The following is a 27,998-nucleotide window of genomic DNA, read 5'->3' on the forward strand; positions in this document are numbered from 1 at the left end:
TTTCTACCCTCCCAACTTAAACGTATATAATCAGTCACTCCTCACAATCCTAGTGCAGCTCTTCCTTCCCACGGGGCCTGTTCCCTTGCTTTAATAAAAGCAACTTTTGCCCTGAAAACATCTTAAGAATCTTTCTTGACTGTTCGTCCTGGCACACATCACATCAATAGGGATCCAGGCTCTTTGAGAAATGGCTGATTCTGGATCTGGTCAGGAAATGTACAAAGATGAGCCTGGAACATCTTGTCATGCCATGATGGTGAAAGAGCAATGGGTTGAAACACCAAATATGTAAAATCTATGCATTCATAGTATCAAACACATACACACCATGTTTGTTTATCTTCAGAGAGAACCATCTAAATCTGAAAATGGAAGCATTTAAGTTGCTTTTTCTGTATTAACTGCAACTTAGGATACCCAAAGAATTAATGTGGGAATGTTTCTCTGCATAGTACAGAAGTATACAGATGTTCCTCTGATAGTAGCTAATTAATGAAGAAAAGACAATAAATTAGAAATTCCTGTTTTTGCAAAGCCCCTAGTGAAATAATGGCTGTAGGCAGTTTGCCAGAATTAGCAAATAAATTGTATGTGGCATACAAAGTTATAACAGATTGTATGGAACATACTTACACCGAAATTAATTTATCTGAAATTCCGATGTAACTGGATGATCAGTAATTAGATAATGATTAGTTAATGATCAACAATGGATATTAACATCACTGAGCTAGATGAAGAAAAATCATTTAATAAAGCTATACATTAGGGCGCCTGGGTGGCTCAGTTGCTAAGCGTCTGCCTTCGGCTCAGGTCATGATCCCAGGATCCTGGGATCGAGCCCCACGTTGGGTTTCCTGCTTGGTGGGAAGCCTGCTTCTCTCTCTCCCACTCCCCCTGCTTCTGTTCCTTCTCTCACTGTGTCTCTCTCTATCAAATAAATAAAATCATTTTTTTAAAAAGCTATACATCCATTTGTGTTGAAGCTAAAAATTGAAGAAAATGTCTTTAAGACAATAATGGGTACTTACTAAAATCCTATGCAAGCATCATACCTTAATAACAAAATGTTGAAAGCTTTTGCTTTGTGTTCAGGTGTAAGACCAGGATGCCCCCCAACATGTCTTTTATTCCATGTATTGGGAAGCCCAAAGAAAAGACATAGAGATGAGAAAGAAAGGAGCTAAACTCATTCTCTTTAAATAATGTGGTTATGTATGTAAATAATCCAAAAGGACCTACAAATAAATTACTAGAATAAGAAGTGGTGACCTCTGGTTCCAGACAAGATGGTAGAGACTCATTTCTCCATACTCATCTCTAAGTACAACAAAACAGTTATGGCATGGTCTGATGTGGTTCTCGATGTAGATGGAGGAAATACTTAAAACAATTGTATTTTTTTAAGTGAGGGAAGTAAATGGACGTACAGAGAAGCAAAGGTTCAGCACTTCAAAGTGGTAAAATATTGATGTTAGATTGACATATGTTGCATATTCGTATTGTAATACCTAGATCAAATGGTAAGACAATTGTCCAAAAGAATACACTCAAAAGGAATAGAAATCAAAATAGAACTCTAAAAAATGCTCATGTAACCCACAGAAATGTAAAAACAAAAAGATAGAGGAATGAGAAGCAGAAAGAACAAATGGAAAATGACTAATAAAATGTCAAACTTGAGACCAAGCATCAATAATCAGTTTAGAGGTAAATATCAAATACACATAATCAAAAACAGAGATTGGTGGAGGGAATTTAAAAAACATAATTCAACTATAAACTATTTCCAAAACTCACTTGAAATGCAACAATATTGGCAGAATAAAGGTAGAAGGATGGGAAAAGACATGTTGTGAAAATATTAACTTTAGGAAGCCAAAAAGGGGTGCCTGTGTGGCTCACTGGTTTAAAGCCTCTACCTTCAGCTCAGGTCATGATCTCAGGGTCCTGGGATTGAGCCCCACATTGGGCTCTCTGATCAACAGGGAGCCTGCTTCCCTCTCTCTCTCTCTGCCTGCCTCTCTGCCTACTTGTGATCTCTTTCTCTCTCTCTGTGTCAAATAAATAAATAAAATCTTAAAAAAAAAAAGAGCCAAAAGTTACTACATTAATATCAAATTAAGTAGACTTCAGAGCAAAGAAAAATTACTAAGAACAAGGCAGGACATTACATGATGATAAAAGCCTCTTTCTATCAGAGAGACATTGCAATCCTAAATCCATATTCATCAAACAATAGGATTCAAAATACACAAATCAAAAACTAATAGAACAGAAAGGCCAGGGTCACCTGGGTGGCTCAGTCAGTTAAACGTCCAACTATTAATTTCCACTCAGGTCATGATCTCAGGGTTGTGAACGTGAACCCCACATGGGGGCTCTGAGCTCAGTGAGGAGTCTGCCCGAAATTCTTGCTCTCTCTCTCTCCCCCACTTGGAGTGCTCTAAATAAATAAATAAACAAAATCATTAAAAGAAAAGAACTGAAAGGAAAAATAAACAAATCTGCAATCATAGGGAATTCAAAACCTTACTCTTGTTAATTCATAGAACTACTATAAAGAATATAAGCAAATATACAGAAGAACTGAATAACACTGCAATCAATGGGATCTGATTGCCACTTGTAGACCACCCCACCCAACATAGCAGTATGCACATTCTTTCCAAGAACCCATGGAACATTTACCAAACGGAAATATAGATTGGGTAATAATGCAAAGTATTTGCATTATTGGGTAATAGTACAAAACAAGGACAAAATGAAAAGAATTGATTATACAAGAGTATGTTCTCTGACTATAATAGAATCAGCTAGAAATCAACAACAGAGAAAGAAGAGAAAAACCTCCAGCCACATGGATATTAAACAACTTACTTCTAAATAACCCATGGTCAAATAGGAAGTCTCAAGAAAAAATTTTTTCTTGAACATATCAACTCATGGGATGCAGCTAAAGCAGTGCTGGAGAGCATATTTATAGCACTAAAATGCTTACCTCAGAAAAATAGGAAAGTTGTGGTACCTGGGTGGCTCAGTGGGGTAAGCCTCTGCCTTCAGCTCAGGTCATGATTTCAGGATCCTAGATCCAGCTGGTATTCTTGTTCCCTGCTCAGTGGGGAGTATGCTTCTTCCTCTCTCTCTCTGCCCCTCCCCCTGCTTGTGCATGCATGCTTACACTCTCTCTCTCTCTCTGTGTCAAATTAATAAATAAAATATTTTTTTTAGGGACACCTGGGTGGCTCAGTGAGTCAAAGCCTCTGCCTTTGGCTCAGGTCATGATCCTGGGGTCCTGGGATTGAGCCCCGCATTGGGCTCTCTGCTCAGTGGGGAGCCTGCTTCCCTCCCTTCCCTCCCTTCCCTCCCTTCCCTTTTTAAAAAAAAAAAAGATATATTTTTTAAGATTTTATTTATTCGTTTGACAGACAGAGATCAAAAGTAGACAGAGAGGCAGGCAGAGAGAGAGGAAGGGAAGCAGGCTCCCCACTGAGCAGAAAGACCTACATGGGGCTCAATCCCAGGACCCTGGGATCATGACCTGAGCCGAAGGCAGAGGCTTTAACCCACTGAGCACCCAGGCGCCCTAAAATATTTTTTTAAAGATTTTATTTATTTATTTGACAGAGAGAGACCACAAGTAGGCAGAGAGGCAGGCAGAGAGAGAGAGGAGGAAGCAGGCTCCCTGCAGATCAGAGAGCCTGATGCGGGGCTCGATCCCAGGACCCCTGGGATCACAACCTGAGCCGAAGGCAGAGGCCCTAACCCACTGAGCCACCCAGGCGCCCCAGCCCTAAAATATTTTTTTAAAAAAAGAAAAATAAGAATGTCTCAGACCAATAATCTAAGCTCCTACCCAAAAAACCAAAGACCAAAATAAACACAAATCAATCAGAAGGAGAGAAACAATAAAGAAATTAATAAAATTGAGAAGAGGATCATAAGAAAGTCAATGAAACAAAATCTGGTTATTTGAGAAGATCAATAAAATTAATAAATATCTAGCAAGGTTGACAAACATAACAGAGAAGCCCCAAACTACTAATATCAAGAATGAAAGATGATATATGTCAACACAAACCCTACAACCATTAAAAGGATGCAAGAGTAATATGAACAATTCTACAGTCACAAATTTCATAATTTACACGAAATGGATCAATTCTGCAGAAACCACAAAACTGGGAACCAATGAATGATTTGTATTCAGAATATACAAAAAACCTCACACAAACCAAAAGAAAAACTGGCAAGCGACTTGAATAAGCACATGACTGAAATCACAAATCATAACAAGAGATCCAAATGGCCAATAAATCTATCAAAAAGCACTCGGCCTCCTTGATAATCCAGGAAATGCAAAATAAAACCACAACTAGATACCACATCGCTTCTAGCATGGCTAACACGACTTTGTTACAGACTCTCACAAGACCAAGTATTGCAGTGGAGCCAGCACCATAGTCATGACCATGGGAATCGAAATTGCAGCACATTTGGGAACATCTACTAAAGCCGAGCCCAGTGATCTAACCATTCTACCCTTAGCAACCCCACAGCATACCCCAACAGAAATGGTGTGCACATGCGCACCGAAAGATAGGATCTATCAGCCCAAGCAGGAAACAGTCCGAATGTCCATCAACAGTAGAATGGGTAAGTATGTGGGGATCTTTATATGAGTTCCATATGGCAGTGAAAATGAGCTATGGTTTTGTGCTCAAGGTTAGCACCCAGTGGAGGAAGTGAGTCACAAAGAAACACATATGGTTCTATTTAGGTAAAAAAAATTTTTAAAGATTTTATTTATTTATTTGACAGACAGAGATCACAAGTAAGCAGAGAGGCAGGCAGAGAGAGAGAGAGGAGGAAGCAGGCTCCCTGCTGAGCAGAGAGCCCAATGCGGGACTCGATCCCAAGACCCTGAGATCATGACCTGAGCCGAAGGCAGAGGTGTTAACCCACTGAGCCACCCAGGTGCCCCTAAAATTTTATTTTTTTAAAGTATCTTATTTATCTGACAGAGAGAGAGTACGCGCACAAGCAGGGGGGCGAGAACAGATAGAGGGAGAATCAGACTCCCTGCTAATCAAGGAGCCGATGTGGGGCTCGAGCCCAGGACCCCGGGATCATGACCTGAGCCAAAGACAGACACCTAACTGACTGAGCCACCCAGGCATCCCTCCATTTACGTAAGATTTTAAAGCAAACTAAATAATCGGTTATGATAGAAGCCAAAATAGTGGCTCTTTGTGGGAAGGAAGGAATGGGTGGTAATTAGGGAAAACCATGAAGAGAGTCTCTGGGATCCTAGGAATGTTCTCTTTCTTGACCTGGGTGAAGAGGTTGTATGAGGTTGTATTCATTCTGAGATAATTCAATGAATTGTATACATTTATTATTCGTGCACTGTAGTGTATAGCTGGAGGTTTCCATGATTTTTCCTGCTTAACCCACCACTCTGGCCCACAAGTACAGGACTCCTGCTGCATAAGTGACCTTAGGAGCCTGATTTGTTGACATTAGCTGGCCTCCAGGGCAGAAGTGACCCTTCTGGCCTGGACACCTAGAGCTATAAATTGTGCCCTGTATCCCCTCTGGCTCCAGGCTGGACTGGCCCCCCAAGAATGGAATCCAGGAGGGGAGGCAAACACACTTAGCCCAGCCTCCTAGAATATGTAAAGACATGATTACACAGAAATGCAGCTGACTTCAAACTGCACTTAAGCAAATGAATGTTTTGTAACTAAGTAGGTAAACAAAAGTTTAACTTTAGACCCCATTATTTGCCCTATAAATATAGCCCTAATGGGGATGGTCAGTTGGAAGTCTCACATGAGGGGAGGTTGATCTGCCCAAGCTTCTCCATCAGGATGCCAACCTGGCCGTCTCCCTGGGGCTGCCCCAGCTAATGAGGTTGGATGTTTTAAGTCCCTGCGTTGATGAAACTTATTCTCCTTCAATGCTTACAATAGCCCCCACCTATACACAGATTTCCTTTCTTTCTGTTTCTGTTAGATTTTTTAACAATATCAATAAAGTGTTCAGTGTGCCTGGGTAGCTCAGTGAGTTAAGCCTCTGCCTTCGGCTCAGGTCATGATCTCACGGTCCTGGGATCGAGCCCCCGCATTGGGCTCTCTGCCCAGCAGAGAGCCTGCTTCCCAGCTCTCGCTCTTTCTCTCTCTCTCTCTGCCTGTGTCTCTGCTAATTGTGATTTCTGTCTGTCAAATAAATAAACAAAGTCTTTAAAAAAATAAATAAATAAATAAAGTGTTCCTCTCAGAAATTGAGAGTTCAGCCATGGACCTTTTGTTTAGAACGTGAACTTTTTTTTTTTTTTAAGATTTATTTATTTATTTATTTGACAGACAGAGATTACAAGCAGGCAGAGAGAGAGGAGGAAGCAGGCTCCCTGCTGAGCAGAAAGCCTGACTCAGGGCTCAATCTCAGGACCCTGGGATTATGACCTGAGCCGAAGGCAGAGGCTTTAACCCACTGAGCCACCCAGGAGCCCCTAGAATATGAACTTATTAATACACCTACTTTATTTCATTGAGACATTATGAACTATTCCCATGAGTCACATTAGAATGGTTGTCTACAAGGGGGCAGTAGGAATGGAAAATGGGTGTAAAAGATAATAACTATGTGGGTCGATGAGCGATGGACAGATAGGCAGTGAGGTAGCTGGATGAAATGGGGCCTGTGCTAACCGCAGCTCTAGAGCTTTGTCCTTGTCCAACATAGACACAAATTACAGGTGGTCATTTGAATTAAAATTTAAATTGATTAAAATTAAATTAATTGGAGCACCTGGTTGACTCAGTCGGTTAAGTGTCTGACTCTTGATCTCAGCTCAGGTCTTGATCTCAGGGTGGTAACGTCAAGCCCCATGTTGGGCAGGGAGCCTACTTAAAAAAAATTCAGTCCCGCCTGGTGTTAGTCACATGTCAAGAGCTCAGTAGCCATATGTAGTTCTTGCCTACCGTACGGGACGGGGTCAGATATGGCACATTTTCATCATCACAGAAAGTTCTATTAGACAGCATGGGTAGACATGGGTAAGATCTCCTAGAGAGAAGAGGTAGTTGAGAAAGAGAATCTAGAACCACCCATCTCAAAACAGTCATTGTAAGGAAAAAAACAAGTAACAAGATCTGCAAGAAAGTGGTATCATGGAAACAGAGGCATTCGAAAATTTTTTTTTTATTTTTAATTTTTATTTCTTTATTTATTTGACACACAGAGAGAGATCACAAGTAGGCAGAGAGGCAGGCAGAAAGAGAAGGGGAAGCAGGCTCCCCGCTGAGCAGAGAGCCCGATGCGGGGCTCCATCCCAGGACCCTGAGATCATGACCTGAGCCAAAGGCAGAGACTTAACCCACTGAGCCAGCCAGGTGTTCCTAGAAATTTTTTTTTTGAAAGATTTTATTTATTTATTTATTTGTCAGAGAGCACAAACATGGGGAATGGCTAGCAGAGAGAGAAGCAGGCTCCCCACTGAGCAGGGAGCCAGATGCCAGACTCCATCCCAGGACCCTGGGATCGTGACCTGAGCTGAAGGCAGATGCTTGACCGACTGAGCTGCCCAGGTGCCCCACTAAAGATTTTATTTTTAAGTCCCCTAATGTGGGACTTGAACCCCCAAGCCCGAGGTCAAGAGTCACATTCTCCATCAACTGAGCCAAGCCAGGTGCCCAGGCCTTAGACGTTGTCTAGGAAAAATGTGTCAAATGTAATAGAAGGAGCAGGAACCAAGTGGCAAATAAGAGGGCTCAGCAAGAACAGTTTTGCGAGAACGGAGGTCGGACCATGGCAGGTGGAAGAGAGATTGATGGGGAGGCAGGGAACTGTGGATGCAGTAAGAGTCTGAATTTCAAGAGTGTCGATTAGCCTTACGTTGGGTTCTTGGGAAATAAAGTGAGGTCTGGACTCCAGACACAGAGTCAGCAAGCAAAGTATCAAGGAGGGGGCTCCGAGAAGGAAGAAAAGCATAGGCGGTGCCCAAGTGGCAGGTGCAGGGCATGGAGATAATCCTGCCAGGAGTGTGGGCTTGCGTTCACAGGGACAGGGAAGCATGGAAGGGTATTGAGCAGAGGAGGAATGAGATCAAGGGAGATCAGTGGAAGTTTATGGGAGATGGAAGAATTCCTGCGGGGGCAGGAATCCTGTGGGACCCAGGTTTGAAGGAATGATGTTAGAAATTGCCAGCAAATCTGCATTGATCAGGGCGCCTGGGTGGCTCAGTTGGTTAAGGGGCTGCCTTCAGCTCAGGTCAGGATCCCCAGGTCCCGGAATCAAGGCCCGGCTTTGGGCTCCCTGCTCACCAAGGAGCCTGCCTCTCCCTGTCCTACTGCCTGCCTCTCCCCTGCTTTTGTTCTCTCTTTCTAATATACACATAAAATCTTTTTTTTTTTTAATCTGCATTTAGCTACAGAGAGTAACTTCTCTCCAGCAGCGCCCTTGGTTTGTAAAGCCCAGACAAGTCTGAGGGTCCCAGGGCTCTCCAGCTGAGTGACGAGTGCAGAGCTGCCCCCTGCCAATCCCGCTGCAGGGAGAGGCCAGAAGCTCAGGTTCAAAAAGACCCCTGTTTGGGCTCTGAGTGAGGATTCGAGGGTTGTGATGGATGTGTTTTTCTGACCATAAAGAAGTGTCTATGCATGTTCTCTCCTGTGGGATTTCCAAGAATAGATAAGGGTGTCCCGAGAGTTGATATGATAGAGTAAGACACAGCTTGTGTCAACACACACAGACACACACAGACACACACACACACACACACACACACACACTTGGGCCCTGAAAGGAGTAAGAAGAAGGTCCCACGCAGTGTCAAATCCAAAATATTAATCCAAAATATGAGATTTCCCACAACCACCCCATATCTAGGGCCTCTGACTGCAGAGGACAACAGTGGATTTTGTGGAGGCAAAGACTTTTCTCTGGGGTCAGCCAAGGGGACACCTCATGGCTTAGAAGAGATTGAAGGGGCACGATCACCCCTGAGGTTCACCCTAATTCTCTGCCCCCTCACCCCTCATTTCTCTGTCTCAGACCACAGTGGGGTATCCAGTTTAGAAAATTTTGCCACGTTTGCCATAGCTGCTTCCTTCCTAGCACTCCCAGGCACGGCTCCCCACAAAGCTCCTACTCCTGTAAGCCGCCCCTCACCCCACACCTGCTTCTTGACATCCCTGGCTTTCATCCAGCCTCCTGTTTGCTCACTTCATTTTCCTGGTTGACTTTGGGTCCCATTCAACTCTCAGGCTTTATCTCTCCCTCTGGGAACCTGACCTGAGTGGGGGACGCCAGAGCCCCTACCCACCCTGGCCACCCACAGGCCTGGGTGATAAGAGAGGGAGCGCTGGGGGCAGCAGCTGCTGGGGTGTTGTCCGAGAGGGCGCCCAGGCCTTGCAGCTGCTGGGGAAACTCCCCAACAAACAATGAGTCCTAACACTGGGTGCGAGGAGACCGGGGCATGGGTCAGGCCAGCTCCTCTGCAGGAAGATCCCAGAGCCCACACCACCTCGAGGCAGTCTCGACCTCGGCTCCCCATGTGACACCTAGGCTCCCAATGCCACTAGATTCGGGGGTGATGGGAGGCCCAGAGTTCCCCAAACCCTGTTCATCCAGTCCCTTCTTTTCTTTTCTTCTTCTTCTTCTTTCTTTCTTTTTTTTTTTTTTTTTGCATCTTCTTTTCTTTTCTTTCTTTTTTGATTTTTATTTATTTATTTGAGAGAAGAGAGAAAGTGAGCATGAGCAGGGAGAAGGGCAGGAGAGGGAGAAGCAGACTCCCCGTTGAGCAGGGAGCCCTGGGGCTTGATCCCAGGACCCCGAGATCATGACCTGAGCTGAAGTCAGGCGCTTAAATGACAACTCCCCAGGTGCCCCCAGCCAGTCCCTTCTTGGGTCAAAAAGACCTCCCAGAAAACAAATAATCTTCCAGGAAGTAGAACCCAGTGTCTGCGTGGAACCAGGAAACAGAGGCCTCCATCCTTCTTCACACTCTGCTCCAGCCCCGAGTTCCTGCCCTGCTCTCCACAGGCGCACAACCAGAAGGTCCCCACCAGAAGAGCCTGCCTCCCACCTCCAGTCCCCAGTAAGGCTAATCTTGATGTTCACGTTTTTCAGACAAGGTTCCCAGCAGGTCCTGCTGAACTGAGGGTGGACATATTGTGTCCCACTGGCCTAGGTCAGCTGCTCAGATGCTACCCACCCCAGACACCACAGTGGGGCCCGGACACAGGATGTGGATGGCTGGGGAGCAGGAGGAATCAGCTTGTGGGGACTAGGGAGCAGCCAGGACCCGGATATGGGTCTTTTGCTATTGTTCCTGGCAGGAGGCAAAGGAAGACATCCAACCATCGAACCAGCAAGCAAGACCAAATACCACACTCCGCCCCTACCCCACACCCCACCCGCCGGGTACCCAGGCTCCCAGCACCCGCTCCCCAGCTGTTCCCCTCAGGGACACCACCCTTCCAGTTCTGAAGTTTCTAGCAGGCTCCCAGGCCACAGCCACCAGCTGTTCTCACACCCCTCTAAGGACCCAGGTGTCCAGGCTTGTCCTCCACCCTTCCCATTCAAGGTCCCCATTCCACCTGCCCTGGGATGACCAGCCTCCTCCAGGAAGTTGGCACCATCTTCTTGGCAGATGGCCCGGGGTGTGGCCTGAGGAGCCACGAAACTCCACTATATAGACCAGCCCAGGGGCTAGCCCTACAGCTCCAGGGACCTGCAGGTGAGAGAGGCCCGGGTCCCCTATAGAAGTGGGACATGAGGTCCCCTGCTCTAGCCCCTTGTTCTAGGTTTCCCCACTCCAAACCCACTGGACCCACTGGACACCTAACTCCCCATCCTTGCCTTGTCCTGCCCTCCCTGCCCCTCACCAGACCCACTGGACATGTAACTCCCCTATACACACGCACACTGGCCCTTGGATCCAGCCCACCCCCCTTTGTACCCAGGTGGCCCCCGTCCTCTCTGGAACAGTGCCCAGCCAGAGGGACAGACTAACCTTCCTTGACCCCTTCTCTTTCCCCACGGCAGATATGGGTTCCCTGTGGAGCTGGTGGACACTCTGGACGGGAACAACCCTCCTGTGTGGTAAGTCAGACTGAGACCCCGTCCTCGTCTTTGCTCTCGTCTGGGGGACTCTGCCTGCTGCGGTCAGCACCCTCTGTCCGTATGTCCTCCACAACCGCACCTCCCAGTACTACCCCAGGCTAGCTGAGATGGGAGTGAGTCCCCTTAGGGTCTGCAGAGAAGTGTGGTGGGACCCTCCCATCCTTTCTCTGTCCTAGAAGGAAGCAGATAAAATCCACGGTCCCCCAATTTAAGTCTTCAAGAAGTACCACTTTCTCGATTTTCTGTAACTCAGCTGAAGTTCTGACTGAGTCTCCTGCTGAGATGATGGAAAATTTCACTCAAGTTATTCTTGGGGGGCTCGGTGCCCGATTCCCCAGGATTATGCCCTGGACTGCAGTCTCTGGTGAAGCCAGGGTACTAAGGAAGGTTGGGGCCTCAGAGCCTTCTAGTCGTCAATCAGCATCTGCTTCATCCCTTTTGAAACCTTCATTGTTCCTGATGCTCTGGCCCCATAGGACACTGGGACATCCTTCCAGGCTCCCCTAATTCAGTAGACAGTCCTTCTATAACCCCATATTCTCTCCAAGACCCTGTAGATCTCCTCCCCTGCCCTCTCTCTTTCCCCAACTCCCTCTCTCTCCCTCCTTCTCTTCCCGGCCCTGGAGAATCTCTTCCTAGTTGGGGGTGTTGAAAAGCACCCAGTCCTCTCTTTCTGGGAGACATATTGTCCACACTCCCATACCCTCCTTCTCCCTTTAACCCCCTTTACATCCCCATGTTTTTATTAAGACCAAAGTCATAAACCAGCACCTAAATCCAGCCCGTTGGAGCCCCACAGCACTTAAAACAATTTGGGGTTGGAGATTTCACATGGAAATTCAAATAGCCAGTTTCTCCTGCAAAATGGTTAAGATCTGGCATAAAAAAGGGGAGGGGAAGAGCCCACAAGTCATCATAATAACAGGCTAACCCTACCCACTTTCCTTGGCATATGAACACTCTAGTTTGCACACCGGCCACCCAGACGGTTTCCCACATTCTTATTACTTGCCTGGCCCATCAGGTCCGAAGTGTTCAGGCTTTTGTTTTACTTACTTACTTACCTACTTACTTGTTTATTTAGAGAGAGAGAGTGCACAAAGAAGAGGGAGAGGGAGAAGCAGACTCCCCACTAAGCAGGGAGCCCAATGCAGGACTTGCTCCCACGACTCTGAGATCATGACCTGAGCCTCCCAGGTGCTCCCTGTTCAGGCTTTTAGAACACAAAAGCCAGAAGGGCTGGTAGGCGAATAAGAAGAAAGGAAAGCAAGAGGAGAAAAAGCTCGAGTCAGTATTTCAATGTGGTATCTAGGCTCAGTGCAAGGCCTTCCTTCTCTGCTGGAGAGGACTAGGTGAGTAGACCTGCAACTGTGTTCTCTCCCCTTCCACCCCACTCCCAGGGTTGACCCAAGGGACCTCAGTGGACTTCCTTGCGGCCTTCCTGCAGAACTACCTGCCTAACTACCACCGGGCCTCCCTCCAACTCCTCCTCTCCAGTCTGTCGGACCACTCTGCCTCGGTCTCCATTCACTGCCACGCAGATGGCACTGAGCAGAATGTCACAGTGAACCCGGGACAGTCTGTCCTGGTCAGCGTCAGTTCCAAGGCCGAGATGTTCGGCAGTAAGGTCTTCCAACACGCGGTGACCATCCACTCTGACCGCGAGATCTCTGCGCAGGCCATAAACACAAAGCCTAACACAGCAGAGCTGACCCGGCTGTGGCCTGTCCGGGTTTTGGGCACTGAGTACTTTGCAGTCACACCTCCTGGCGTCTCATCCAAGAATGTCAAGGAGTTCGCCGTGGTGGTGGGGGCAGCGGGGGCCTCGGTCACTATGAAGCTGAAGGGGTCCGCGACATTCCAGAACAAGTTCTACCCAGCGGGCAGTATCATAACCTTGACCCTGCAGCCATACCAGGTGGCCCAGGTACAGAGCACATCTGAGCTCTCGGGGTCGAGGATCACAGCCAACAGCCCCGTGGCTGTGTTCTCCGGCCACAGCTGTGCCCAGAAACACACGAACTGCAACCACGTGGTGGAGCAGCTGCTCCCCACATCCGCCTGGGGCACCCGCTACGTGGTGGCCTCGCTGTCCTCCCAGGCCCGCTACGATCTGGTCTATGTCGTAGCCAGCAAGACCACGAAGCTGAGCTACAATCAGGGGGGCACCACTGGCTCCCGTGGGCTCCAGGAGGGCGATGTGACCGAGTTTGAGACCCGACAATCGCAGCCACTCTACCTGTCCGCAGATGTGGGCATCCAGGTCCTGCAGTTTGGCACAGGGGCCACAAGGGATGGAATAACCTATGACCCCTACCTGGCCTTGGTCCCAGACGTGGCAGCCTACTGCCCAGCCTATGTGGTGAAGAGCTTGCCAGGCACTGAGGGCGTGGCTCTGGTGGTAACACAGACAAAGGCGGTTAACGAGCTGACCCTGGAAGGGCAGAAGATGGGGGCCAAGCTCTCCTGGACAGCTGTGCCCGGCAGTGAGTTCTCCTATGCCGAGGTGGACCTTGGCCACACTGATGAGATCCACATGATTGAGGCCACTACTAACTTCGGGCTGCTCACCTTTGGGCTGCTCCAGGCCGCAAGCTATGGGACGGCAGGTGCCTGTGGCCGAAGTGAGTGATGGGAATGCCCACCCCCCTCCCCCCCCACCAGCCCTGTCTAACCCATGACCCCTTGGCTGGCTCTCTCGCCCTCTCCTTTTTCCCACCAACTGCTCCCCTGTGGCTATCCCCACCTCACCTCCATCCTCTCTGCCATCTTCCCCCTCCCTAAGGCTTCCCAGCTCCTCCCTACCCAGCCCCCTCCAGGAACCACTAAATCTTTAGCAACCAGTGTGATCCAAGGTCCCCAGCAGTCAGAAACAATGCCCGCCAGAGCACGGCAGCAGGGTCCTATGTGGAGGTCCCCACAGTGTCTGACATGTGTCTGGCCTCAGCCCTCTGTCTCTTTTTTGTTTTGTTTTGTTTTTTTAAGATTTTATTTATTAATTTGGCAGAGAAACAGAGATCACAAGTAGGCCGAGAGGCAGGCAGAGAGAGAGCGGGGGGGGGGGGGCGGGGGGGGGGCGCGGAGCAGGCTCCCCGCTGAGCAGAGAGCCCGATGTGGCTAGATCCCAGGACTCTGGGATCATGACCTGAGCCAAAGGCAGAGGCTTTAACCCACTGAGGCACCCAGGTGCCCCTCTGTCTGTTGTTTTTTTGCAGGGGGAGGGGAGTTAGGGATAGAGTCCTAGGAAAGAGCCAAGGTGCCTAGAGGAAGGGATCTTTGTGGGGAGGAGTGGGCTCAGGTCAGCTGATTCTTAGCAAACAGTTTGGAAGTATTTTGATATTTTATTTGTTTTTTTGAAATATGTTGCTATTTTAGCAAACATACAAGTGGCGAACTACCACTCCCCACATCTTGTAGGAATGTTTATGTCCCAACGTAAGAGGTCTAAAAGTATGATAACTAATAATGGCTGCCATGTGGGGGCGGGGTTTTCTCAATATACAAGAGACCATTCTAGTTGTGTGTGTGTGTTAACATAGTTAGTCTCTAGGACCTGGCCCTGTGTGTAACCTTAGGCTCAGCGCATCTGAGGAATTGCCCCCAGGCTGTGTAATGTGGTGTTTGAGGGCACAGATGCTAAAGCCAGACTTCCCAGTTTCAAATCTCACCTCTGCTTGTGTGACCTTGGCCATGTGATCTTGCCTTTGTGGGCCTCAGTTTCCCCGTCTATAAAATAGGGATAATAGCCGTATCCCTTCACAGGACTGGAGTGAGGGAGTAATAAGTGTTGTAAAGCTCTTAGGGGGTATCTGGCAAGTTATTAAGAGTAGGCAGAAAGCAAAAGGTTTTGTTTATTTTTTTAAAGATTTTATTTATTTGAGAGAGAGAGAGAGAGCATGAGCAGGGGGAGGGGAAGAGGGAGAAGCAGACCCCCTGCTGAGCAGGGAGCTGGATGCGGGACTCCATCCCGGGCTCCAGGATCATGACTTGAGCTAACCAACTGAGCTACCCAGGCACCCCAAGCAAGAGGTTTTTGTTGTTGTTGTTGTTGTTTTAAAGATTTTATTTATTTGACAGACAGAGATTACAAGTAGGCAGAGAGGCAGTCAGAGAGAGGAGGAAGCAGGCTCCCCGCTGAGCAGAGAGCCTGATGTGGGGCTCGATCCCAGGACAGGACCCTGGGATCAGGACCTGAGCCGAAGGCAGAGGCTTTAACCCACTGAGCCACCCACGCGCCCCCAAGCAAGAGGTTTTTAACACTGGGAGGCAGGGGAGGAAGAGCTATTTCTTCCTACGTGGACCCCTTGCTTCAAGGGATCCCCCAGACATTAGAGTCCCCAGCACTGGCAAAAAATGCTCCCTCCAACCACGAGCATGCAAGCCACCTACCCTCCAAGAGCTACTTCGGGCTTGAATAGTAGAACAGGAGAAGGGGTAGGGGATTCATTATAGCAGGTAACACTCACCACCTGGGCCAAACCCTACTTATGTTTTAGCTTCGTTAAGTCTGACAATGCCCTCCTCCCAAATATCCCTGTGAAGAATGTACTGTTATCACCCCCTTGTTGCAAACGGGGAAACTGAGGCATAGAAGGCTTAAAATCACTTGTCCAGTGCCACCCAGTGGACCGGCAGAGCCAGGATTCTAACCTAGGCAGCCTGATCCAGGAAGGCAGAGAGTTCCAAGAGTTCCATTTTCTGTCCTTAAAAAAGATACCTTAGCCTTCTGACCCAAGTGGGAATGCACGGGAAGGGGACACGGAGAGAGAAAAACCACAGATCAGCATTTCCACAGTGATCCCTGTCCGGCTTTCTTCACTACCTTCCAGTTCTTCTGGGCTGGGCCATGTCAAACCAGGGAATTAGAATACCTGGGGTTGGGTCACGCCTGGGCAGCCATCTCCTCAGGGGGGCCTCCAGACCTCAGTTTCCCCACTTCTCCACTAGGTAGTTGTGAGCCCACTGCCCCAGCTCCGCACAGCAGGAGAGCTCCAAGATTTCCACTTGTGAGGATACCCCTGACTCATTCTCTGTTGCCGCCCCCTCCCTCCCCTCTGCAGCCGTGTTATCCCAGAAACCCTCCTGTCAAGACGTGCAGTGCAGTCCCCAGCAGAAATGCCAGGTGGTGGATCAACAGGCCAAGTGTGTGGCGGTCCCCGTGGCCACCTGCCGCGCCCAAGGTGACCCCCATTACACCACCTTTGACGGCCGGCGCTACGACATGATGGGCACGTGCCTTTACTTGATGGCGGAGCTGTGCGGCAACGACCAGACCCTGCCTGCTTTCAGCGTGGAAGCCAAGAACGAGCATCGCGGCAGCCGCCGGGTATCCTATGTGGGCTTGGTCAATGTGCGAGCCTACAGCCACACAGTCTCTCTGGCCCGAGGGGAAGTTGGCTTCGCTCGGGTAAGTGTCCACAGGGTTCGGACTTAATATCTATGAGTCTCTAGTCGGAAGGAGGAGGCAAAGCCTGGGGGTCGGGCCCCAAACCCAAGCCCTTGGCTGTGGAGTGGGGGGTACAAAGGAGGGGCGTGGCCACGGGAGTGGGGACTGGGGAGGGGGAATTTGAAAATCAGTGGCAGAGCCTGCCATCCCTTTCGTCCAGCAACTCCACTTTTAGAAATTTCGGGGATACTCGGAGATATGGTTAGGGGAAGAAAAGCTTATGCCAACGTGGTTTGTGATAGCAAAAGGAGGGAAAAAAAAAAAAAAGGAAACAAACTGTCCAACAATGGGGAATGTCTTCCGTGACCAAACGCTAAATTTAGGGAACATTTCCTATGTGCTAGATTTGTTTCTTAGTGCTTTCCATGTATTAATGCATGGAATGCTCACAGCAATCTACAGGGGGAGACGTTATTATTATTAACACTTTCAGGTGAGGAGACTGAGGTCCAGAGAGATGAGCGACTTACCAAGGGCTCTGAGCCAGTAAGAGATGTAGCTGGGAACACGGGCAGGCTGACTCCTGAGTCACTATTCTTAACCTCTTTGCCATCCTGCCTCATATCATATATTTACACTCTTTTGTTTATTTTGGATATCAAATGTACACATAATAAAACCCATAAATCTTAAGGTCATGGAGTTTTGACAAATATGCAATTAAGATAAGAATCTACTCATTATTCCAGAACATTCTCTCATGCCCCTTCCCAGACGATCCCAGCCTGCTCCTAGAGGCAACCATAGTTCTAATTTTTTCCCCCATGGATTAGTGTTGCCTGTTTAAGAACTTCGTGTTAATGGAATCACACAGTGGAAGAAGCCATTTGCGGGAAGATTCTTTTGCTCTCCACAGTCCTTGTGCATTTCTTCCATGTTGCTGCAATTCTTTTTTCTTTCTTTCTTTTTTTTTTAAGAGGTAAAGCATCAGCAGAGCTCAAAACAAACAGGGCATGTCCTGGAAAAAGGTCTGGCTGTCACTCCTGTCTTCACCGGCTTTCTCTCTCTTCCCGACCCCTCCCCCACTCCCCAGTTTTCCTGATTTCTTCAGGTTCCACCTAGGGTTTCTTTATGCCAATACAAGCAAGGGAAACCTACGTTCTTCCCTCTCCCCTTTCTTATCTGCTCTGTTCGGCACTTTGCTTTTTACTCTGTATGGTAGCTTCTGGAGCCGTTTCCATATCAACATAAGGGAGCCTCTGCTTGCTTTCTTGTTGTTCTTTAAATCTGTGTGGCTCTGCGTTGGATGGATGCCCCATGATTCAGTGAGCTCGATCTCCCACGGATGGATGCTTTGTTCGCGATGGCAGATATGATAGCACAGCACTGAGCATTCTTGTACCCCCTGGCCATGTGGGGGTGCGGGTGGATCTGTGAGATTCATAAGCAAGTGGATTAAAGTAAGTGTTCTAGAAATCTAGAGGGACTGAGCACCAGATCAGAGGGACTTCAAATCCCCCAAAATTACGTGCAGAATTTTGCCCCTGCTGTGAGAGAGCCGGGTATGGTTACTTTTGTCAGATCCTTACAGAGGTCAGTGACTTGACAGGGGTTTAGAGCTCTTGAGAGAATCATGATAGGCTGTCCCCAGGACTCCTGGAGTCGCCCAGCCAGGACCAGGCCGAGAGGGAATGCCGGGTGAATGTTTATCTAACACATCAGCGCTTTTGCTCATTCACTGAGAACTTGCAATTCTACCAGGCACCTTTCTAGGCATTGGAGGTGAAGCCACAAGCAGAGCAGACAAAAATCCCTGTCTTTGTGGGGCTGCCGGTCTCTGGAGTGAGGCAGAGGATAAACATGAGACATTTGCAAATGATATGTTAGAAACTTAGAAGCTACAGGAAAGCAAAATAGACCAGGGAGAGGGCATAGGGAGTAGGGACGGGTTTGCCACATAGAATAGAGTGGTCAGGAGTGGCCTCACTGCCATGGTGACAACCAAGCAAAGCCTTTGTAAGAGGACAGAGGTCAGCGAATGAGCCACAGGTGCATCCAGGGGAAGAACATTTCAGGGCACAGGGAGGCGAGGGCAAAGTGGCAGCAACAGGAAGAAGGAATCCCAGGGTAGCTGGAGCAGGGGGAGGCGAGTGCGGAGGGTTTGAGGGGTGAGGACCAGACCACGCAGGATCTGACAGCTCATCCTCCCCACCCCCACCCCCTGCAGATTGACAACCAGCGCTCGCGCCTGCCCATCTCCCTGGCCGAGGGCCGCCTGCGCGTGTACCAGAGTGGGACCCGGGCCATAGTGGAGCTGAACTTCGGGCTGGTGGTCACCTACGACTGGGACTGCCAGCTGGCCCTGAGCCTGCCCGAGCGCTTCCAAAACCAGGTGTGTGGACTGTGTGGAAACTACAACAACAATCCCGATGATGACTTCCTCACCTACGACTCAGAGATGGCAGCTGACCCCGTGGAGTTTGCCAATAGCTGGAAGCTGGATGACGAGGACTACCTGTGCGAAGACGGCTGCCAGAACAACTGTCCCTCCTGCACCCCAGGCCAGGCCCAGCACTATGAGGGCAACCCTCTCTGTGGCATGCTGACCCAGGCCAATGGCCCCTTTGCGGCCTGCCACAGTGCCCTGCCCCCCCGGCCCTTCCTGGAGGAGTGCGTGTACGACCTGTGCGTGGTTAACGGGGACCGGGCCAGCCTGTGCCGCAGCCTCAGCGCCTATGCCCAGGCCTGCCAGGAGCTTGGCATCTCTGTCGGGAACTGGAGGCCGCTGGCCCACTGTCGTGAGTGATGCCCTTGGCATGTGGTGGGAGGCAGGGGACTCCTTGCATCTGCCTCACATCTGAGCTCTTCTTGGGGTTCAGCCTGAAGCTGGACTGTGCAGGAGACACAGGGAGGGCTGAGATAGTGAGACTGTACCCACAGTGAGCCTAAGGTTGGGTCAGATACACCCTAGACAGTGACCACGAAGGTCGTCCCTGCTGGGCTCCTCCAGCATAGGCAGAAGGGACAGGGACAGGAGGAGGGAAGTCTAGGGGCTATGGGCAACCAGGAGAACTTTTCAACTCAGCCTGGGGGTCGAGGAGGGTTTCCTAGAGAAAGGGATGCCCAATATGAAACCTGTAAGAGGAACTGAAACAAGACGGAAAAGGGGGGGAGCGGGACGTGGGTTCCAGGCTGGGAGAGGAGCATAGGTAAAAGCTGGCACAAGAGATAGTCCTACAAGTCCCAAAGCAGAAATGGGAGCATCCCCTGGTTCACAGCCCTTCCATGACTCCTCGAAGCCCTCTGGATGAAGTCCAAGCTCCTTAGTCAGGTGTCCGTCCACTTAATCATTCATTCATTCATTTATTCATTCATTCTACCAGCATTCCCCGAGCCCCTATCGGGCCCCATCCCTCTGCTGATGATGGACACCGTGGGGGCCCAGCACACACCTGTCCCTGCCCTTGAGAGGCTCCCCCCAAAATTTTTAGGAGACAGAAATTCCAGTGCACAGGGAGGAGGAGGTATCCAGGTTCAGGCCTAGGGCTTGAGATGGGGATTCCAGAGGGGTAGTAGGTCTGGGGGAGATGCTGAGAACACGTGGGGATTCCAGAGGGGGAGTAGGTCTGGGGGAGATGCTTGGCTTAGTCACTCCTCTGTCCTCACTTCCCAGTAAACACCCACCCTCCCGAGTTCCCCCAATGCCTGGTGCGAAGGAGGAACTGGTGAGTCCTTTCATCCACTCATGCATTTCTGAAAGAACGAGCATCTCCATGGGCCAGACACTGTCCGTTGGTGCTGGCAGTTCAGTGGGGGATTGAGGCTGACCAGACCCCCACCCTCACAGAATTTATACCCTAGAGGGGGAGAAAGACAGTGAACAGCAAACCATGAAATATCTTTAAAGAGCAAAAGAAATGAAGTTCATGGATAACAGCAAGCAGGAGTCTCCTGAAGAGGGTGCTCAGGGATGGTCTTTCTGGGGAAGTGACAAGGGAGTCGAGAGCAGGATGACACTGGAGTCAGCTAAGTAGTAATGATACTATGGGCTGTTTCTGCATGGATGAACTCATTGACTCCTCAGAACTCTGTGAGGTCAGTACTATTATTATCTCATGTTACTGATGAGGAAACCGAGGCACAGGGTGATTGGAGTCATTTGCTCACAATCACACAGCAAAAAAGGGAGACTGGTGTTTGAACCCAGGCTATCTGGGCTCCAGTAGCTTTCTTTTTTTTTACTTTTTTTTTTTTTAAAGATTTTATTTATTTGACAGAGAGAGATCACAAGTAGGCAGAGAGGCAGACAGAGAGGGAGAGAGGAGGAAGCAGGCTCCCCACTGAGAAGAGAGCCCGATGTGGGGCTCGATCCCAGGACCCTGGGATCATGACCTGAGCCGAAGACAGAGGCTTTAACCACTGAGCCACCCAGGCGCCCCTCCAGTAGCTTTCTTTTAACCATATGCTGCACTGCCTTCTGAGGAACAACCAGTGCAGACCCTGGGAACAGCCAGTGCAAAGGCCCTGAGGTGGGAGCCTGAGGACCCATGAGGAAGCCTGTGTGGCTAGGACAAAGTGAACCAAAGGGAGAATAAGAGGAGATGAAGAGAGACACAATGGGTGCAGATGATGGGGAGCTTGGCGGGCCACCAAGAGGACTCAGCTTTTCCCCTGAGATGGCACGACAAGAGGGCTCTGAGCAGGAGAGGGACACCACTGGTGCTCACAGGGCCCCTCTGGCTGCACGTGAGGAAAAGCCTGTGAGGGTCAAATGGGAGATATGGGGGAGAGACCAGGCAGAAGGCTGCTTTGGGGGCACGTGATGGGGGGGACGATGACGTGAGAAGGGGGCAGATGCTGGATAGATTTTGACTGTGAGCTCACTGGATTTACTGACAGGTTGTCGGTGAAAATGAAGGAGGAAAGGAGTCAACAATGTCTCTGAGATTTGGGGCCCCAGCACCTGGAGGGATGGAAGCGCTGGGCAGAGCTCCAGGGCGAAGTAGGATGTGGGGAGGGAAGTCCTGTTGAGCGCTGGCCTAACCCCCCCTCCCCGTCTCTCTCCTCCCTGTCTCTCCTGCAGCCCTGTCCTGCCCCGCCAACAGCCGCTATGAGCAGTGCGCCACTGCCTGCCTCCCCACCTGCAACTCCCAGGCGGTGCCGTCCAACTGCTCCGGGCGCCCGTGCGCTGAGGGTTGCGTGTGCCTCCCAGGCTTCGTGGCCAGCGGTGGCGCCTGCGTGGAGGCCTCGTCGTGCGGCTGCACCTTCGAGGGCCGCCCGCTCGCTCCGGGCCAGCAGGTGTGGGCGGACGATCAGTGCCAGCGGCAGTGCACTTGCAATGGCGCCACCCAGCAGGTGAGCTGCAAAGACACTCAGGGCTGCCCCACGGGCGAGCACTGCGACATCCAGAACGGCCTCCTGGGTTGCTACCCCGACAGCTTCGGGAGCTGCCAGGCATCCGGGGACCCGCACTACGTGAGCTTCGACGGCCGGCGCTTTGACTTCATGGGCACCTGCACCTACCTGCTGGTCGGCTCCTGCGGCCAGGCCGCCGCGCTGCCCACCTTCCGGGTGCTGGTGGAAAACGAGCACCGGGGCAGCCAGACCGTGAGCTACACGCGCGCCGTCCGTGTGGAGGCCCGTGGTGTGAAAGTGACCGTGCGCCGGGAGTCCCCTGGCCAAGTGCTGGTGAGTGAACCAGGGGCGGGTGGAGGAGCAGGAAATCTCCCTTAGGGAGGAGGCGCTCTGAACCCCGGGTGGGTTAGAACACCTTGTGGTCAATGCTTAAGCCCCGGGCCCCCAAGTGGGGTGGTACTGCATCTCCTTGGCTGTGTGACTGTCTCTCCAGGCTTTCGTTTTGTCTTTTGGGTGCACCACCCAGCAGAAGTCAAGAACCACTGATTTTTCTCTGTTTAAAAAAAAAAAAAAAAAAAGATTAAAATCGAGAGGCGGGTTTGTAAGATTCACAGCTCTAGTAAGTGATCACTGAGATGTTTGGGACAGAGGCCCATGTCCTGGGGAGGAAGAGGATGGATTGGAAATGAAAAATAAAGGAAATTTCCATGGCCAAGCACCACGGCTAAACCCTTTACAAGCCTTAGGTCAGAATCTTCAGAATGACCCTGGAGTAAAGGAAATTTTGCCCATAAATCTGAGTGTCTGGCATAGAGAAACTTCTAGATAAACAGAGGGCATAATGATTCATTTTTAAATTCCCACCTCTCTGAGATGACATTTAAACTGAGTCTGGAATAGCCATCGCCAATACATACTAAGTTACTTCTACATGTTAAATGCTTGACATAGAGTAACTCAATCTCTAAAACTCTGTGAAATAGCTGATCTTGTTAGGTGAGAAACTGAGGTATGCAATGGCTAAATTATCTATTCATGGTCACACAGCTAGTGAGTGATAGAGCTACGACTTGAAGCCAGCTCATTTGGCTCCTGAGCCCATACTTTCTTAACCACTACACCCTGCTGCCTCTTCTGCGTAGAGGGATGGAATAGGCAGAGACAGAAGTGGATGGAAGAGTATTCCAAGCAGAAGGAATAGCGAGTGCAAAGGCCCTGGGGCAGGAACAAACAAGAGGGGCAGAGGAACAGCCTGGGGGCCCCAGGGGCTGGAATGGAGGGAGGGGATGATGGAGGGGATGACTTTGACAGAGGTCTTGATTTCACCCAAAATCTGAAAGACAAGGGAGAAACTACCAGGCAAAGAGGGGTGGTTCCTAGGTGCAGGGAGCAGCAGGTGCAAAAGGTGGACTGAACTGAGCTTGAACACTATAGAACAGCATGGAACCAGTGCAGCTATACTTGAGAATGAGGCTGGGGGGATGGGATAGAGAGGATGGTAGGAGAGGAGGTCAGAAAAGTGGGGACAAGCAGGGCCTGGTGGGGGGAGGGGTTCTATTTTAAGCTGAGACACAAAGGATGATGGGGAGTCAATCAGGCAAAGAATAGGGATGTGGAGGAGGGTAGCACTGTCTAGCAGAAGGCACAGTGAAGGCTCTGAGACCAGGCTGAGCTTGCTGGGTCCAGGAGTAGGTAAGAATACCCGGATGGAGTTGTGGGGGTGGGGATGGACAGTATTGGAGAATGAAGTCGGAGAGCAGTGAGGCTCAGATCACCTAGGGCCACCAGAAGGGGTTTGGCTCAAAGCTAACACCCAACAACTGAAGTAGCATTAGCCAACTAAAGAGTGCTGTGTAGGGTCCTAGGAGGAGGGCATGACACGTGCAAAGGTCATGAAGTGGGAGCGCACTTGGTGTGCTGCGTGCTCAGGGAGACAACAAGGAGACTGAGTGAGCGATGTGGCAGGTGCTACAGGCACCAAGGTGGACGGAGCCAAAGTGAAGCGAGTCCTCATAGGGAAGGGGCCTGGCTTTGCGCCGTGTCCTGAAGGATGAAGGGGAAGCAGCCAGGAGGGAAGTGTTGAGTGATATTCTTGGCAAAATGAAAAGGCCGTAGAGGTGGACGAAACTGAGAGAAGTAGAAGAATAACAAGAAAGCCAGTGTGGCTGGAAAAGACTGGGTGAGGCAGGGGAAGTGGGAGGTGGTAAGGTCGGGGAGGTAATGGGGAGACAGATCCTGTAGGTCATGGGTTAAGGATTTGGGTTTAAGCTGATAGCTGGAGGTTGGAGGCAGGTAGCTGGTGTGTCAGACAGGAGAAGAGCAAGTGCAAAGGTCCTGAGGTGGAGCCAAGCATCATGTGCTCAAGAGAACAACAAGGAGTTCAGAATAGTTGGAGCCAAGTGAGTAAAGGGCGGGACACCCAGCCGTGCATACCCTGACCCCTTGGACCTCCTTCATCTTTGTCCAGGTGGATGGCATCCTTCATCACCTGCCTTTCCAGGCAGCAGACGGGCAGGTGCAGGTCTTCCGCCAGGGCCAAGATGCCGTTGTGCGCACAGACTTTGGCCTGACTGTCACCTACGACTGGAACCACCGAGTGATTGCCAAGGTGCCCAGCAGCTATGCTGGGGCCCTGTGTGGGCTCTGCGGGAACTTCAATGGGGACCCCAATGATGACCTGGCTCTGCGGGGTGGAGGCCAAGCTGCCAATGCCCTGGCCTTTGGAAACAGCTGGCAGGAGGAGACGAGGCCAGGGTGCGGAGCAACTGAGCCAGGGAACTGTCCAAACCTGGACTCCCTGGTGGCCCAACAGCTGCAGAGCAAGAAGGAATGTGGGATCCTTGCCGACCCCAAGGGGCCATTCCGTGAGTGCCACAGCAAGCTGGACCCGCAGGGTGCTCTGCGTGACTGCGTCTATGACCGCTGCCTGCTGCCAGGCCAGTCTGGGCCATTATGTGAGGCACTGGCCACCTACACTGCTGCATGCCAGGCTGCCGGGGCCACGGTGCACCCCTGGAGGAGTGAGACGTTTTGCCGTGAGTACCGGGACTGACAACAGGGGGGCTCGGCCTCATGAATATTCATTAACATATAAATAGCATTAATTCATGTGATTCTTAGAAAAGTGTTTCTGAGGTAGAGACTGTGGTTGTACCCATTTAACAGGTGAGGAAACAGAGGCTTAGGAAGATTCAGTTACATGTCTGGGAAGTCACAGATGCAGGAAATATTTGTAAGATGACCAGAAATATCTGGTGGCCCCGGGTCTAATTCCTCTATGGTAGCTGTCATTCAGAGATGAGTAGCATTGCTGCCTCTAGAAGAAGACTCATCCCTTTCCAATGTTTTTGGTCCCCAGCTGGCCAACTCCACTCATTTACAGCACCTGCCTGCGTGGTATGCATCACTATCCATTGAAATACACATGATAAATACATACATGTCACACCATTACTTCTTCTCCTTCAGCTTATATTCATTCATCCATTCAACAAATATTTATTGAACACCTACTATATCCCAGGCACTGAGGATATAATGGGGAAGAAAACAGGAAAAAAATTTGTTTCCTCTCCTGAACTGACTTTCTAGTGGTTTTTAGTTCCAGCAGCATCTAACCTAACTTAATATACTGACAGATGTGAAAGTCTCTTTTCTCATCATGGCACCAGTTAGTTCTTGCTGTGTAACAAACATCCCCAAAGCGAAAAGTGGATTAAAACAACATACAGTTATTATTTCTCATGATTCTGCGGGCTGCTTGGCTCATCTCCTAGTCTAGGCCAGCAGGGTTTTTCTCTGCAGGCTTGCTGGTGGTTCTGTGAAGGCTGGAGGGTCCAGAATGGCTTGACCTTACACATCTGCTGGTTGTCAGGCTGGTTGGTTTGGGGCATCTTCACCGGGACTGCTTGTCCCTGCTGACTCGGTCTTATCTTCCAGCCGATTGGCACAGACTTCTTCGTATAGTGGTCTCAAGGTTCCAAAGAGCGGTGTGCATGGGCAGACCCCAGTAGGCAAGCACACTTAGGGCCTTTGCTTGGCATCCCATTTGCTATCATCCCATGAGCCAAAGCCGGGACCACGGCCACGCCCGGAAGAAGGGGTGGCCGTCATCAGTCTGTCCCAATCCCCACCATACTTCTTCACCACAAATATAAGACCCCTGTGAACAGCATTTCATTATCTTCAGAAATTCCCAAGACCATCAGACTCTAAGTGTTTAAAAAAAAAAAAAAGGTTGGAATGACTTCTCATTGCAAGTATCATTAGTACACAACTGATAAAAAAATATTCAACATGAAGAGTAGAATATCCTGGAAAAGCATCTCTTAGTGAGACGGATGAAACTTCCCCCCCAAAGAGTTCACATCTGCTGTTGAGTGAGACCAGGTTCAACCTCAATTCTGGTTTTGATTTTCTTTATTTTATTTTTTTTTAAAGATTTTATTTATTTATTTGACAGACAGAGATCACAAGCAGGCAGAAAGGCAGGCAAAGAGAGAGGAGGAAGCAGGCTCCCTGCTGAGCAGAGAGCCGGATGCCATAAAACTTAACTCCTCCTGTCCTCTGAGAAGCTGGCTCCATCAGACCCTCCTTCTTTCTTGTCAAGAGTGACGTTGGTCCCGATCCCTTATCAGGGAGGACTCATCCTCCCCATACTTCCAGCATGGTCCCCATACTTCACAGCAGTATTTGGAAGTGTCCCTTTGTGTCCCCAGAGGTTTCCACGCCCCTGGGGGGCATACTGTGTTGATTCGGGATGGTAGGGAGTGCACAGTTGTCCTCCATAAAGTGGGAGATGCACGCTCCCCAAAGGAACAATGGGAAGGGAGATGCATCTTGGTCTGAGGCAGGTCCTCAGCCCGGTCATCTTAAGAAAGGTTTCTATTGCTGTGGGTAACACTCCGGCGGCACACTTCCCACGGCGGCGGCGCAGCTCCCTTTCTGAGAGCTTCTAAGGCTTCTTCTCATTGCCTCCTGACTGCCACCCTAGATGGTGGGATCTTTCCTATTCATAGTTTACAAAGTGAGCAGCTGGAACCAGAGAGATAAGAAATCATCCGCCTGAGGTCACACAGCAGGGGGACAGGCAGGTTGGCTCCTCAACTTGTACCATTAATTGCTTCATTCTGTAGCCTTTGTGGAAACTGAGGATCTCTTGTTTCCTTAAGACCACTCTTGGGGCACCTGGGTGGCTCAGCAGTTGGACCTCTGCCTTCAGCTCAGGTCATGATCCCAGGGTCCTGGGATCGAGCCCCCGAATCGGGCTCTCTGCTCAGCAGGGAGCCTGCTTCCCCCCCACTCTGTCTGCCTGCCTCTCTGCCTACTTGTGATCTCTCTCTGTCAAATAAATAAATAAAATCTAAAACAAAAAAACAAAACAAAACAAAAAAAAAGCCACTCTTGTGCTTATACCACGTGGGGCGGTTTTAGAAGACTGGGTCGTGAGGACACAGACATCAGGCAGGGGGCACCTAGGGTGGGTCTTACCCCGCGCACCCATACCCAGCTCTGATGACTGTGCGTGTTGTGCCGTTCTCAGTTCCTCCAACACCCCTTTGGTTTTTGTTTGTTTGTTTTTTTTTTAATTTTGCTGAAATATTTTATTTTTTAAAGATTTTATTTATTTATTATTTACTTATTTGAGAGAGAACACAAAAGAGAGCACAAGTCGGGGGGAGGGGCAGAGGGAAAATGGGATCCTGGGATCATGGCCTGAGCCAAAGGCAGATGCTTAACCCACTGAGCCACCCAGGCGCCCCAATTTTGGTGAAATATTTTCAAGCAAATTCTAGACATATGAGTTTTCCCATAAATACTTCAGTAAACATCTCCAACAGAGAAAACTTTTTTTTTTTAAGATTTTATTTATTTATTTGACAGACAGAGATCACAAGTAGGCAGAGAGGCAGGCAGAGAGAGAGGGGGAAGCAGGCTTCTCGCTGAGCAGAGGGCCTGATGTGGGGCTTGATCCCAGGACCCTGAGAGCATGACCTGAGCCAAAGGCAGAGGCTTAACCCACTGAGCCACCCAGGCACCCCCAGACAGAGCTTTTAAGAAACATGACCAAAGTGCTATTCTTACCAGTAACAAAAATAACACTGACATCATTTAAACCCAACCTAGG

The 27,998-nt window shown here is 49.7% G+C and overlaps 1 protein-coding gene across 2 annotated transcripts in view; it reads left to right on the forward strand.

The window, feature by feature from the left end:
• Positions 1 to 11,052: 11,052 nt before the first annotated feature.
• Positions 11,053 to 27,998, forward strand: part of FCGBP (Fc gamma binding protein) — a 42,131-nt gene continuing 25,185 nt past the window's right edge. For both annotated transcript variants that reach the window (XM_059382992.1, XM_059382993.1), the window contains exons 1-6: positions 11,053 to 11,109; positions 12,531 to 13,754; positions 16,191 to 16,537; positions 18,744 to 19,314; positions 21,600 to 22,204; positions 24,339 to 24,906. In XM_059382992.1, the coding sequence (XP_059238975.1) occupies positions 11,055 to 11,109; positions 12,531 to 13,754; positions 16,191 to 16,537; positions 18,744 to 19,314; positions 21,600 to 22,204; positions 24,339 to 24,906 (3,370 nt within the window). In that variant the 5' untranslated portion in view covers positions 11,053 to 11,054. The remainder of the gene's footprint in view (positions 11,110 to 12,530; positions 13,755 to 16,190; positions 16,538 to 18,743; positions 19,315 to 21,599; positions 22,205 to 24,338; positions 24,907 to 27,998) is intronic.

Source organism: Mustela nigripes, chromosome 17, assembly GCF_022355385.1.
Source record: "Mustela nigripes isolate SB6536 chromosome 17, MUSNIG.SB6536, whole genome shotgun sequence".
NCBI lineage: Eukaryota > Metazoa > Chordata > Mammalia > Carnivora > Mustelidae > Mustela > Mustela nigripes.